Consider the following 15,946-nt stretch of genomic DNA (forward strand, 5'->3'; position numbering starts at 1 on the left):
ACATAATTGTATCTATTACATTGCAACATGTACTAGACATAACACTATCTTTTACATTGTTGCTTCACAAAACCCTATTTATTAAATTATTACTTGACAAAACACTTTCTATTACACATTCAATTCACAGTTTTTATAAAACTGTCACGTCAAATAACACTTAAAACATCAATGTCACCTGATATTGCATTATATATGAACATTACCAGCAGAAATGCATTTCATTTAAGGATTGAATCTTGCTTTGGTCGATTTCATGGGATGATGAATTGAGTTAGTCTTAAAACAAATTCAACATGAACTGCTTCAACGTTCATTAAATTTGTTTCAAGAAAAACTCAATTCATCACCCTTGAAATCGATCAAAGCAGGATTCAATACTTATATTTCACACAAACGTGTTTTTTCAATAACTGTACCTTGTTAAGTCCATTCTGACCGCTTGTCTCTGGTTCTGGAGCTTGTGCAAGTTTACGTATTGACGTAATATAAAACAAAAATAGTCCGTCATTGAAGAACATCATACAAAATGATGGTATACGTTGATAGTTCAATACAGCCAAATTATGGCGAACAAATTACAAACCATATTTCAAATGTCATATTATGTCATATATATGATGAATTCATAAGATATCAATTTTTTTGATGCGTCATCGCGGAAGAATAATGTCTGGACGCGGTGTACAAGCTCAGCTGCGAGTCTACGGCAGCCATCTTTTTACTAGGTCGAAGTGGAGAGCGGCTAAATTTCGAGGTTCTACATCTTCTGGAATATGAAGCTGCAGTAATTGAATGTCGAAATAGACAGGACACCAGACGTGGCTGGAAAGGACGAAACATTGAATATGACATTTGGCTGTTAGACTGTATTTCACATAAAACGGGACCACATGGATCTACCACAGGGGTTCGTTAAACATGTCTGAAATACACATATGCTATACTGATATTGGTCACAGTAACATAAACATACATTAATACACATATGATATACTGGTTTGGGTCATAGCACACATACACATTCATATACATGTATGTTTATGTGTGCTGTGACCCATATCAGTTATAGCATGATAGTGTATTTCAGACAGTTGTTACGAACCCCTGTGGATCTACGTAGACTTACACAAGGCAGAATGGGTAGCTGGAGGGATAATTCATAGGGCATGACTTTTCACTACCGCTAGCAACCGTGAGCTGATATTATTATGCTGATGGATCGCTTTTGGTTGTTTGAACATTACACATGTCAATAGTTATCTCCCTTTGCAAAATCATACGCACAGGCAACGTGATGAAATTAAAACCCTTTACGATATATTTACCGTACACGTTATAAAGATGAGATTATTTTTTTCTGCGCAAACTCTGTTTGCAAACATGCTGCTTCAATCTTGTTAAAATATCGTTATGCACCTGATACCAAACAACCCGTGAGAGTTTCCTGAATGTCCCTGGTCAAACCTTAGTTTACGATGTGTGTATGCTACAAAGGTAGTGAGTATATACTATACACACTGTGTGACGTAACCAAGCCCTCGTTAACTGTCCCGGTAACCCTTGCCAAGGCACTGGAATGTTGTGTTCTACCAAACGGGCTACGCCTGACACACTTACCTCCCTTGGATATAACTTTGAGATAGGATTATATGCGTGTAACACCGTGGCAGAATATCATTCTTTATGACGTCAGAATGAAAACAACAAACCTATGTCATGTTATTTTGACGTTCATTGACAACAATATAAATGATGTCATGACAGCACAGTAACAAGATTGTTTACTTGATGATGGTTAGAAAAAAGTTTAGAGCAAGTTTTGTTTTGCGAATATGTTTGCATAAATACCTGGGTAACATGTAAAAAGCATTTTGTTTTATGTATTCGTCCTGAGGTTTTGATGAAAACGAAAAAAGATTGATAGCCCAGTGTGACCAAATAAACCATGTCAGGGTATTTCACAGTTCCTAGAAGGCTTGTCCAGTGAGTTGGAGGTTAGGAAATCCTGAAGTGTTTGTATTAGAATAAGATATCTTGTCTTTATATCTATATCTTGTTTTATATACTCACCAACTGACCTGTACTAGCTTATGCTATATGTAATGATAATCTTTTGTTATCAGTCGTTTAAAGCTTCCTAGTTTTTATTCGCCTGTAGATAAATTGCTCCTATTTAAAGATGGAGTCCTTTTTGAGAAGCTCAAATATAGATTATGTTGTAATTTCTGTACAATATCTTATATACAATGTAGTTCTTTTGATTAAAAGAATTTTCTGTCGCTTATCTATCGAGCTTGCGATAAAGAATAAAAAAAACATGTCCTTCGATCTCCAATCTATCTACTCTATAAATACTGTCAATACTTCCCAGTCGAACGACATATAAACGGATTTAAGTTTCATAATGACCATAGCGACTGTACTTAGCATTTCATCACAAAAACGTGGTTATCTGAAAAGAAAAAAGAAAAAAGTGGTTGACTCGGCTGGCCGTAACCTTGTATTCTGCTGGTGACTATTAGTCCTCGAGGCTGTCTGTTTTTTGCTGATTTTCAGTCCCTAAGATTAACCGTAACCTTGTACTCTCTTTATGACTTTCAGGCCCAAGGCTTGCCGTAACCTTGTTCTGTAATGGTGACTTTCAGATCTCTAGGCTGGCCGTAACCTTGTAAACTCCTGGTGACTATCAGTCCCCGAGGATGGACGTAACCTTGTAAACTCCTGGTGACTATCAGTCTCCGAGGGTTGCCGTAACCTTGTACACTGCTGGTGACTATTAGATCTCTAGGCTGGCCGTAACCTTGTACACTACTGGTGACTATCAATCCCCGAGGTTGGACGTAACCTTGTACACTGCTGGTGACTATCAGTCCCCGAGGTTGGACGTTACCTTGTACACTGCTGGTGACTATCAGTCCCCGAGGCTGTCTGTTACCTCGTACTCTGTTTTTGACTTTCAGTCCCCAAGGCTGACCTTAACCTTGTACACTGCTGGTGAATTTCAGTCCCAAAGGTTGGCCGTAGCCATGTACTCTGCTAGTGACTTTCAGTCACCTTAGGCTGGCCGTAATCTTGTACTTTGTTAGTGAATTTCAGTCCCCGTGGCTGGCCGTAACCTTGTACTCTGCTGGTGACTATCAGTCCCCGAGGCTGGCCATAACATTGTACACTCCTGGTGACTTTCAGTCTCTGAGGCTTGCCGTAACCTTGTACTCTGCTGGTGACTATCAGTCTCCGAGGCTGGCCGTAACCTTGTACACTGCTGGTGACTATCAGTCCCCGAGGCTGGCCATAACATTGAACACTGCTGGTGACTTTCAGTCTCTGAGGCTGGCCGTAACATTGTGACTGCTGGTGACTATCAGTCCCCGAGGTTGGCCGTAACCTTGTACACTGCTGGTGACTATCAGTCCCCAAGACTGGCCTTAACCTTGTTCACTGCTGGTGAATTTAAGTCCCAAAGGTTGGCCGTAGCAATGTACTCTGCTAGTGACTTTCAGTCACCTTAGGCTGACCGTAATCTTGTACTTTGTTAGCGAATTTCAGTCCCCGAGGCTGGCCGTAACCTTGTACTCTGCTGGTGACTATCAGTCCCCGAGGTTGGCCGTAACCTTGTACACTGCTGGTGACTATCAGTCCCCGAGGTTGGCCGTAACCTTGTACACTGCTGGTGACTATCAGTCCCCGAGGTTGGCCGTAACCTTGTACACTGCTGGTGACTATCAGTCCCCGAGGTTGGCCGTAACCTTGTACACTGCTGGTGACTATCAGTCCCCGAGGTTGGCCGTAACCTTGTACACTGCTGGTGACTATCAGTCCCCGAGGTTGGCCGTAACCTTGTACACTGCTGGTGACTATCAGTCCCCGAGGTTGGCCGTAACCTTGTACACTGCTGGTGACTATCAGTCCCCGAGGTTGGCCGTAACCTTGTACACTGCTGGTGACTATCAGTCCCCGAGGTTGGCCGTAACCTTGTACACTGCTGGTGACTATCAGTCCCCGAGGTTGGCCGTAACCTTGTACACTGCTGGTGACTATCAGTCCCCGAGGTTGGCCGTAACCTTGTACACTGCTGGTGACTATCAGTCCCCGAGGTTGGACGTAACCTTGTCCTTTGCTGGTGACTATCAGTCCCCGAGGTTGGCCGTAACCTTGTACACTGCTGGTGACTTTCAGTCTCTGAGGCTTGCCGTAACCTTGTACACTGCTGGTGACTATCAGTCTTCGAGGCTGGCCGTAACCTTGTACACTGCTGGTGACTATCAGTCCCCGAGGTTGGCCGTAACCTTGTACGCTGCTGGTGACTATCAGTCCCCGAGGTTGGACATAACCTTGTCTTTTGCTGGTGACTATCAGTCCCCGAGGTTGGCCGTAACCTTGTACTCTACTGCTGACTTTCAGTCTCCAAGGTTTGCCGTAACCTTGTACGCTGCTGGGGACTATCAGTCCCCGAGGTGGCCGTAACCTTGTATACTGCTGGTGACTTTGAGTCCCCCAGGCTTGCCGTAACCTTGTTCACTTCTGGTGACTATCAGTACCAGAGATTGGCCGTAACCTTGCACACTGCTGGTGACTTTCAGACCCCGAGGTTGGCCGTGAAGGCTGGCCATAACATTGTACACTGCTGGTGTCAATAAGTCCCCGAAGCTGGCCGTAACCTTGTTCGCTGCTGGGGACTATCAGTCCCCGAAGTTGGCCGTAACCTTGTATACTGCTGGTGACTTTGAGTCCCCCAGGCTTGCCGTAACCTTGTTCGCTGCTGGGGACTATCAGTCCCCGAGGTGGCCGTAACCTTGTCTACTGCTGGTGACTTTGAGTCCCCCAGGCTTGCCGTAACCTATCAGTCTCCGAGGCTGGCCGTAAACTTGTACGCTGCTGGGGACTATCAGTCCCCGGAGCTGGCCGTAACCTTGTTCGCTGCTGGGGACTATCAGTCCCCGAAGTTGGCCGTAACCTTGTAAGCTGCTGGTGACTATCGGCCCCCGAAGCTGGCCGTATCCTTGTCTTTTGCTGGTGACTATCAATCCACGAGGCTGGCCGTAACCTTGTACACTGCTGGTGACTATCAGTCCCCGAGGTTGACCGTAACCTTGTACTCTACTGATGACTTTCAGTCACCGAGGCTGGTCGTAACCTTGTACTCTACTGTTGACTTTCAGTCCCCATTAGTCCCCGAGGCTGTCTGTTACCTTGTACCCTGCTGCTGACTTTCAGTCCCTGAGATTGGCCGTAACCTTTTACTCTGTTTTTGACTTTCAGTCCCCAAGGCTGGCCTTAATCTTGTACACTGCTAGTGAATTTCAGTCTCCAAGGCTGGCCGTAGCCTATACTCTGCTAGTGACTTTTAGTCCCCCAAGGCTGGCCGTAACCTTGTACTTGATATGTGATCTTGCTGAGTTAACATAAAATACTAGTTTCAGCAGAAACTACCTGTTGTAGCCAACAGCTGTAAGTTATAAATATGGTTATGGATTGTATAGGCACATTTCTGCTGAATTTTACATATGTTTCGGAACACTGTTTACATGCGTGTTTCATTCCTTTGACCTTTGCAGTTAAGCGTTTAATTTGTTTGATTTTCTGCATCAACAAACTGAATTTTCAAATAGGTTTTTCCTTTTTTCTTATTTATGATGATAATTCAGTTGGCTTCGCATATAACACAAGACTGAACATTTCATTTCATTTCACAGTTTGTTTTATTGAATATTGCATCTTATACAAATTTCAAAAGGAATTGGGCAACAGGCGTAATACCTATACAAGCCCTATCCTATGGAATGAACAATGTATATTATAATATATTTATTGTGAAATAATTTAAAAGTTTTTTCTACATCTAGGACAGAAGTCATCGACCAGAGCTCCAACGCAGTGACTCGTTAATTTAAGTTATTTCAGTCATATATGCGTTATGGGAGTTCGCTCCCCTACACCACAGAAGTGGATTGTGATACAGATCAGTGAAGCATCTCTGTTACCTTGATTGTTATTAAAAAATGACATGGTTCACGCAGCCGACAAAAGGCTTAGCAGGATTTAACATGAAGAAGGATTTCATTCACATGGAATTGGAGTTACAACTGGAGAATAAATCTACTTGAGAGTGCAGATGGATTACATGATGAAGAACGTAGGCTGTAAGATATAAGAGGAGATTTATAGTTAGCAAGTTGATTCTGGGTCACCACGTGGAGCTCGAGGCCATTATCATTATATCCCCAATGTAGTGATTCTGTTCCCTAGTCAGTCTCTGCCCCCCTCCGTGAATCTACAGATGGCCAGCACTGACAGGGGGCAGCAACCGACTACACATCAGAATCAGAATGAATCTTGACTTATTATTGGGTTACATGAAAAAATATATAACTACTATATATCCATTTAATTCTGTATTGTTATATCATTGAGCGTGGTCAAAGATTTTGAATTGTAGAGGGAATGGCTTGACCAAAAAGTCCAGTTGTTTACACAAAGGTCAGCCAATTCCCAATAAATAGTACAAGTGTATATTTTACATACATCAATATTTTATATATATTTAAAGTGTTTCTACCAACCTCGATAATCATTTAAATTAATTAAGTTAATATATTAGAGGCGTTTAGTATTAGAAATGAATCTCATGGTGCAAGACTAAACATCTTGAATGTAATGTGAATAATACAACTGCGAACCCCGCAATATAAACATCAATAACTTAGCATTGCAAGCACATTCTTTAAAACCTAAAATGTTTTTACAATAATCAAGATACAATTTTTCGATATCAGCACATTTGTGAGTACCCCAAATTTCACAAGTAAATAAAATACTTCCAACATAAGAGCCAAATAAATCGAACACAGTACTAATATTGGCGTTCATATGTATGTACCTTCATTTTTTTTATCGCAAAGCAAAAAGTGCCTTCCGTCCTTATTTAGCTTTACATTCAATCACAAAATTGTATTTATTATTGAAAAAGAGTACTGAGGTTACAAAATTGTATTTATCATTGAAAAAGAGTACAAAGGTTACAAAATTGTATTTATCATTGAAAAAGGTTACTAAGGTTACAAAAATGCTCTACCACTTCAATGGTTGACATACAAATGATCAATATATGTGCGTGTATTATGGTGGAATATATATAAGTTGATTATTGTCCCAACATTTTCGAATCCGAGTTATAATAGAAACACAGATTATATCTGATCTAACGAGTAAGTAACGAAAGACTTGTTCGTGTCTACCTCAGTGTCCAAAAAAAGTAAACACTGACGTCATGCATTATGCCAATTGTTTAATACAATGAATCAAATCCACCAATGTATCGACATCGCTCGTCAACACATGAAATCGGCATTTGACAGATTTACAAACCCTATTTTAATTCACCAGAGTGATACGTTCGGCGGACCATTCTGACCGTGAGTTTGACAGGTTAAACGTAGATTTAAAGCCTAAATAGAATCAGTTTTTGTCTGCTTGTAAATCTGTAAATATATACAAAATTAAATGGGTGTACCGTCATTCGACAAAGGAGAATTGGAAAATAGCACATGCATGCGCATGGTCTATTGTCTAATAATCCTTGGTTATTAATCAATGCAAAGTGTCGTTACATCGAAGACGTAATAGAATGTTATATTTAATGTTTATCATGATGTATCATACCCAAATTTCTAAAAATAAAAATAAGAGTTTTTTTCATCTAAATTTCCATTTATCAGTATTCTGTTCTTAGCTGCGTAGGTCATTATAGATCATCAGCATACATGATGAGGAATAAACTTAAATCAACAAAAACATAAGATGTAGCCTCTCTATTGTTAAAGCTGGTTTCCAAAGCATTTACAAATATAGAGAGTAGCCATGGTGAGAGGATTTCCCTTTGGAGAAACCCCCAGATTTTTTAGAAACAAGTCGGAATATTTATCGTTCATTACTACACATAGTGACTGAATAGTTTCTAAAATGTTCCCTGTCACACCAAACCTAGTTAACTTATAACAGAGTCTAACCTCTGTCTACAATATAAAAAAAAAGTTTGCGAAAATCTACAACGTAGACTTAATCAACTAGTTAATAGATTGAAAATAATCGACCTCAAAGCAAAACAGCATCTACATTACTAACAACAGGGCGAAACCCAAATGATGCATCTGTTCATAATTAATACTCTGTTCATAGATTAAACAAACGTAAATTTAAAATAAAGGTGAATAGTTTACATAAACAACAAACTAGACTGATACCTCTAAAGTTATTTGGATCAGTCTCATCCTCGTTTGTTATGTACAGGTACAATTAAAATAGTTTCCCATATAGCAGGTGTACATAAAAAGTAAGATGTAAGAGTACACTCCCTTTTATCAAGCGCTAAAACAAAACAAAATGTACAATATCACTGTCTGATATAACGTGACAAACGTCGCAATGATTGAAAAACTTGTATTATATATATATTATTTATATTGTAAAACTAGTATGTTGTATTCTTAATCTTATGATTTTGTACCGAAACCATTTTCGTTTTATTCAGAACCAGTTATTTATATTCAAAATCTTGTAATTTACGTTGGAAAACTTTTGATTCATTCTTAAACAACTTTTTTTATTTATAGTTAAACTTGTGAATGATAAATTGTTATCAGTATTTTTAATTAATCGTAAGGTTTGTTTTTAAAGTCTTGTGTTTTTTTATTCCACAAACCCATGATATTCATATTCGAAAACTTGGTAATCTTCAGAGTAATCTGACGTAGTCGCCTATTCTTTGTAATGACATTTTCAATGGACAGGAAATATAACATGTTAAGTGAAAGTAACGGAAAATGAACGACGCCTCATTGTTTGTTTACCTGATACCTATACATAGTGTTTGTGTCCTTGTGCATTTTCTATACGGCCTGGTATGAGTTTTATTGTTTTATTTATTTTTCCATAATCGAGCATGCCTTCACACCTGATAATTGCAATTATGATATATAATAGTCTGCAGCCAATCGAACAGGACTTTTTATATCAAGTGTAAAATCTGCAAAAGAAATGTGAAAAAGGGAGTATTTTGTTATCAAAAAATAAGGGACACTTAATTATTTTTTCTGTGTTAAATAAATAAGTTAAAGAAATTTAACTAATTTCTATTTTAGTAAATTCTGCAAACATTCATATATATCTGATAACACACCCGAAAGAAATTGTATAAATGTATCCTGCAAATTGCCAAAATTGCAAAATTCGCTTGAATTCACATATAATGTCAAATTGGTATCTTTGACGGATCATAGCTCAAAAACAAGCACACGGACATTTAATTCTTCTAGCGTTTTCTGCTATGCCATTTACTCCCTTTTCTAAAAATGCATATAAGAATCCTTAATTGCTCTTACGGTTTTTATTTATGTCTACTTTTCGACATGTACTATGCATTACCTCCCTTGAACTATACTCTACAGAGACGATAAACACTGACGTCTTGCTTGATATCATCGCTTATATCAACCAATCAAATCGTCCGGTCCATCGGCATCACTTGCAAACACTTCAAATCAGCATTTGACAAATTTACAAACACTTCCTCAATTGATCTTCAATATAAGTTAGACGGAATATTCTATCGTCCAATAATATACACTATTCTACCAATGAAAGTGTGAACGATATATATTTTTCAGACACAATGTTTTGTATTTCACACTGTGATAGTACAAAGTACAAATGTACTTGTATAACCTTATTAGCCAGAACTCGTTTTTAATAGGAACCCATGGGCTATTACCCATTAATCAAATTGATGAATGGAAACACAAATGGTTTCCAAAAAACGTTGCCGTCTTTTTGCTATGGTAACATACAATTAATCCGACTTCTACGTCGTTTCGTCACCATCGCTATTCGGTTCAGGTTTCCGAGAACCAAATGAAACATTACTACGGAGTTATGATGAACAATGGTTTTCCGAAAATATAAAACGCATTTAAATAACAATAGTATGTAACTAATATAAGCAATCTCACACTCCATGTTAATGCTAACGTCACGTGAAATATATCTTTACGCTCAATATACTCGAGCAATCTGATACATTCGATGAAAGAAAGCAGAATTAAAACGGTAAAAAATATTAAGACATACATACACGTATTTTTCATTTATAGTCGCCTTAATGCTACATAATATCGGTAACTGTTCGCATTTTGGTTCTGCAAAATATTATTTATATAACATAATTCTTAAAATATTATTAATGGTTTGAAAATGATTAATGACTAAATGTCAATTTGTTACAAAGAATCTCTTGAATCTTATGCTAGACAAAGCTTCTTCCTGGTTTAAAACTTAACAGCAACATGATCATTGATAGTGATTAACTAAGACAATTTTGCCAACATTTTACAATGGTGTTCCCTCTGTTAATTCAGTGACATTGACGAGATCGTTTCAAAAGATTATCGGATATGTCTGTTGATCAATGGCTATTAAAGTTTTCTATTTCCGAATGGAAAACAGCCAATGGGTTACATAGAAATGTTTATATAATACAAAACGTTCAAGATAGCGGACAGCAATTCCATATCAGTATTTACCACACCACATTGAATACATAATTCCGCAATATCACTACGACAGGGTTTTCCTTTTGACGGTAGGATATCGTAAATAATTACCAAATCGACTTAATGTTTTACCACTTTTCTCTTACAATAATTTGGGGTTTTCCCAAACGAACGTCCATTTACAGGACGAAAATTCTTGGTTAATAATAATATATTGTAAGTTAACGTCCTTTCAAAGGACGCACATATTTTGTTAATGCTAATATTTTCATCTACGTTAACATTTGTGGACATACTAACCTGCCTACTACGGTGTTATATGGTCGGTGTAATATACGCCTGTGTACACACTAACCCTATCTTCTACAGCGATGTAATACCAGGGTCCTGTTGATACTATGTATACGTCTGTGAACACACTTACCTTCCAGCTACAGCGATATCTGATCAGTTGTTGAAAGCAGGACTAACTTAATGTTTGCTATAATCAAATCCTTAATTTCTGGGGTTTTGTTGTTGTCAAAATCTCTAATCTCTAGAATTGTAATGACTCGTTAAGTTTTTTAAACTTATGTTATCGATTATCCCCAGGATGGATATGAGCTTTTAGTATTCAACACTTACGTGTATTTACTTAAGCGCTCTGCTCAGGAAACCGTTTTCGTAGAGAACGTCGGACACCACAAACACTTCAATTTTGACCGTAGGTTCGCATATTCGTTGTTCACAGTGTCGACCGTACTGATGCCAATAAACATCAGCATGTTTATTACGAAATGAGAAACAATTAACACTAAGGCTGTCATATGAAATCAATTAATTGTCTGTCAAGTTTCTTTGACTTGACCATTTCAATGTTTTGATAAGTTCGTTTCCTGGAAAGATGATACTGGCCAATTCCTGTTGGGCTTAAAATTCGTTTCTATCATCTTCATATCGTCCTGTATCCTTCCACCAGAAGGATCTCTTTGTCATTGTGTCTGTCATATATAGGATTGTTCCTTTTGTCTTCATTCAGTCCTAGAGTAACAGGTAATGGAGAAATCCGTTGCCTTTTCCCTATTTTTTGTATCAAAGCTGTGGTCTTTTTTTCTCGATTTGCTTCAGAAATTTGAAAAATGCCTTTATTTCAGGACAGTAAAGCAGACATTTAGAAAGTTTTTCTGCTGTTGTGATATCCATCTGCTTGAGGGTCTGCTTCACCGGATCTTTGGGGTTACTTGCTCCCTCGTCATATTTTTCACATAGAAAAACTTTTCGCAGGAGATCATCTGCCTGATCTCCAGAATCCAAAATGCTTCTACAAATCATATCCTCGAGATTTCCAGAATCCCAAAGGAAAACCCTTTTCTTTTCTTTCATGTGGTTTCTGATTAATTGCTCGTCCTTGCTATATTTGATGTTTTCTGGTAAGGCATAAGGTCCCACTACTTTTGAGTTTAACGAGAACGTTGCAGGCAGTACAACAGATCTTAAAAACGATTCAACCGTGGTCCATTTGACATCGGATAAATCGCTCTCCTCTAAGCCCAGTTCATTCTGTATTTTCTGATCTTTAGCTGTAGGCGTTTTCATAACTTGTTTAAATGTTCCGTCTTTCGTTTTCTCCTTTGATTTTTCCACGCTATCTCCGTGATGTTTTTCCTTCATTCTTTTGAGGAGAATTCTAACGCAAAATAAAGTTGAATTTTTCCATTTTTTTCCACCAGTTTTCGGCTGAACTTTCGCCAGACATTCAAATACGCTGTCACTGTCAAAGAGGAACGCGCATGGTAATTCGAGTTTTTCTCCCATCGTTTTCAGGACATTGTATGGTGTTGATCCGTCGATAGAAATGACTTGAATCCCTGAAACTACCTTTTGCAAATCCAGCATTTCTTCATCAATATGCTCAGCCTCCAACACCCGATCGAATATTAATTCCACTACTGTTTTGTCTGTGATACCTTCAACAAAAAGTACACTTGAAGAGTACAGCATTTGCTTCAATTTGTCCTGTTCTTGAAAGATGTTTTCGATTGTCCTTTTCAATCTGAAAACGAAGTGTTTCATCTTCCCGTCGTTCGTCCTCTTTCTCCTGCACACGTACATTCGGTCCATTGCCCATCGGTTGATCATCGCTGGTTGATGTGAGGTAAACACAAGCACCATCTTCCGGTCCTGATTGTGCCTTCGTAATACTAGATCCCGTAACCTCTGTATCATGGGAGGATGCATGCCTAGGTCCGGTTCCTCTAACATTAATGTTTGGTATTTTCTGTGTGCAAACATCAAGGAAAACTGCTTTGCTTCAATGATTCCTTCCGGTACTTTCAGAAATCGTATATCTTGTGCACCATCATTGACTGTAATGGTTGAGTCTGGATTCTTTTTGAAGTGGTATTTTAACGGATGGATAATCGTCTCGAATATTTGGTTTGATTCTACCTTATCGACATCAGGTGATTGCAGCAGCTCTTGAAGTATCTCCGCCTTGGTTGAGGCTGCATCGTAATGCTCATTTCCTTTACCAATGTTTCCACTATGGCTCCATTGTATGGGCCCCGGAGAACGTATGGGAAAGGTAACGACAACAGCAACGCGTATAGCCTGGAGAATATTTTCACATCCACTGACCCCAGGCTCTGTATTCATATCAGGTTGTTGTTTGCTTTCCATCATTTTCTGAATCATGCCATCCAAATTATCAAGTGCACGTTTACTCTTTATAAGCTTGTCTAATTCCTGTGACAGTTCGGTGTCATCAGTGGGTAAGATAAATGCTTCGTGTGCTGGTAGTGGACCAAAGACTTTAACATTGTGGTAGTAATCAAGATAGCATTTCTCTTGTTGTTCGTCCGTGTTAGTGATACAAACAAGTTTGTACATTTTCTTTGGGTTATCCCCTCCGGGCTTTATATAGAGACATGAATAAACACGGCATCCCGCGAAAACTTTGTCTGATAACTTGTGTGTAATTTCAAACTTGCATATCACAAAAGCAGGAGAATGTATGTCTGCTACTCTCGAAGTTGAAGCGTTCGCATTATTTGATAGACATCTCCTGATCAGTTCAAAAATGGCAGTCTTCCCGCTTGCATTCGGTCCGACGATGAAATTAGGTCCATCCTCAAATTCCAGGGATTGATGATCCCGAAAGTATATAAAATTTTGGAACGCTACCGCTCGGAGCATTTTGATTCTGAAAAATAGAAACAAAAAACATTATGATGATTTGATATATAAAGACAGTTATAAATAGTTTACTGGGCTACACTTTGGTAGACAGTCCAATGTCTGGTACTTACTTTGTGCTTGTAAGATATCTTCAATGTAAATTACAGCCTCGCTGGTATAAAAAGACCTGTTTGTTTATTGGGATACATGAGTAGCAAAACAACTGTGATCCTTAGTGCACTCTATCCGTATGGAAGGCTATGATGTCACAACTAAAGCAAAGACATTTCCGGATTGTAATATTAAGGTCGAAATGGTTTTCATAGTTATTAACAGTCAGGTGACCATTATTTTCATATTAAAGGGAATATCAAAATGTGGAACTGAGTTATGTTTTACCGATTGAAGGATAATTATAATTCAATTAATAATCAAGTTTCTTGTTTTTAAATGACAAATCCAAAAGATCTAAAATAACGTTATCTCTTGTCCTTTATATTTGTATAAACTCAGCTTCATAAAAAAAATCTAAGACAATTGGCATACAGTTTGTCCGCTAAGGAATTTCGATAGACTTTTGAAATATACTTCCAATTATGCTAGCACAAACCACACACATTAGCCAGATCATTTTCATGGATAATGACACAGAGAGCAACGTAGTCATTTAAGACTATTTGCATACATAGCATTATGTATAAGGACTGGACTTAATTAAAACCCAGGCCCGTCATAGAGCAGTGTAAATAAAACACACACATGTATATATATATATATGATTTTTGATACAACAAAGACGTTTTGTTATTAACTCTCAAAGTGGCATATACTTTCACAAAAGCAGGCCCAAATTAATCTATCATATTTTTAAGCGTTTTCTGTGGCGGAGTGCATTATAATCGGACGTAAATGTAGAGGAAGAAATGTTTATAGAGCAATTAGCAAGATAACAATTACAAATAGAGACAGTTTATAGATTAAATGCAGTGTACTATAACGATATACACCGTATTACTGACTGAACAAGGCTACTGTTTTAAAAACATGTAGCCTAATTATACAGCGAATTATATTAATAATGTTTGATTACATAAATGACAAAGCGAATGCAGCTACGGACAACAGTTCTGAGATAAAAGGCTACAGTTCTACCCATGGTTTATATTAAGTTCCCTGTTCAGTTTATGGTAATGGTTTACTTTGTGTATCTTGTGTTAAAATGTTCATCAGTCAGCATTCTGTTTCATGCTGAAAATTAAATTAACGTGATGTTACCCGCTGTTTATCATTGGACTATAGTTATTATCTAATTGCAATACGTGTAACTTGTTAATTTTCCTTAACTTGGGATATTTGCTTACTGCGTCTTTATTACGCATTATTACTTTGCCCTTACGTAAAGTTGGAATACCAAATTGTCTTAAAACCTCTTTTACTACAACCCAAACCCAAACTACAGGTAATTTTGAAAAGCATTCTGACGAAAGGTTAAAGTATATCTATCGACATTTGAATATCTCCCACACACAGTTGAAAAACAAAATATAATATAAGGGTATACCATATCGGTTCCGTACTTTATCAGCAGGTGTTTAATGCTAAAATAACGCAGATACAATTATTTTGTTGGGGGAGGGATTGCATACTAAATTCCTCGGTTACGTGTGGGCAGGTAAAACCTGAAGAAGAATGTTGACAGCGCCTGCGATAATCGTCGAAACACCAATTATCAATATTAACTATATGAAAAGCACCCAAAACAATGCAACAACGAGCAGATTATCTGGATTGTTGTTTCAGAAATGTGCTGTTTACGTCAACAGCACGTGTGTTTGTTGAATTCTTTAAATAAAACACGAAGACGGACCCGGTTACTTCATAATGCAGTACATGGAATCAGGTGTATTCTTGGGTGTAACACATTCATTTATGATAACGTAGCATTATATATTAACTTAAAATGTAGGAATCATGTCACCAAGTCACTAAGCCGAGGGCATATTATTCAGGTTATTCAAATTCCAACTCCGAGTTCATAACAAGATAACAAACGCAGAAAATGTTCCAAATCNGTGTAACACATTCCTTTATGATAACGTAGCATTATATATTAACTTAAAATGTAGGAATCATGTCACCAAGTCACTAAGCCGAGGGCATATTATTCAGGTTATTCAAATTCCAACTCCGAGTTCATAACAAGATAACAAACGCAGAAAATGTTCCAAATCCATATACCTGTA

At 38.0% G+C, this 15,946-nt stretch overlaps 2 protein-coding genes across 2 annotated transcripts; both read right to left on the bottom strand.

Annotated features, from left to right (window-relative positions):
• Positions 1-3,489: 3,489 nt before the first annotated feature.
• Positions 3,490-4,613, bottom strand: LOC110441324. Its single transcript, XM_021484438.1, has 2 exons — positions 4,478-4,613; positions 3,490-4,307 (listed from the first exon to the last, which is right to left on the bottom strand). Exons 1-2 carry the CDS (start codon positions 4,611-4,613, stop codon positions 3,490-3,492), a joined length of 954 nt encoding a protein of 317 aa, XP_021340113.1.
• A 4,556-nt stretch (positions 4,614-9,169) lies between these two features.
• LOC110441325 lies at positions 9,170-13,721 on the bottom strand. The gene has a single exon (XM_021484439.1). The coding sequence runs from the start codon at positions 13,719-13,721 to the stop codon at positions 11,619-11,621; it is 2,103 nt and encodes a 700-aa protein (XP_021340114.1). The 3' UTR covers positions 9,170-11,618.
• Between the last annotated feature and the right edge of the window lie 2,225 nt (positions 13,722-15,946).

Source organism: Mizuhopecten yessoensis, unplaced genomic scaffold, assembly GCF_002113885.1.
Source record: "Mizuhopecten yessoensis strain PY_sf001 unplaced genomic scaffold, ASM211388v2 scaffold715867, whole genome shotgun sequence".
NCBI lineage: Eukaryota > Metazoa > Mollusca > Bivalvia > Pectinida > Pectinidae > Mizuhopecten > Mizuhopecten yessoensis.

What these genes read in the sequence shown, in the direction of transcription:
- LOC110441324 (XM_021484438.1), bottom strand. Translation starts at nt 4,613, where the DNA reads ATGGCCAGCCTTCACGGCCAACCTCGGGGTCTGAAAGTCACCAGCAGT. An exon ending in GGGACTCAAAGTCACCAGCA is followed by an intron (nt 4,308 to 4,477) that starts GTATACAAGGTT and finishes GGGGACTGATAG; the next exon opens with TCACCAGCAGCGTACAAGGT.
- LOC110441325 (XM_021484439.1), bottom strand. Translation starts at nt 13,721, where the DNA reads ATGCTCCGAGCGGTAGCGTTCCAAAATTTTATATACTTTCGGGATCAT.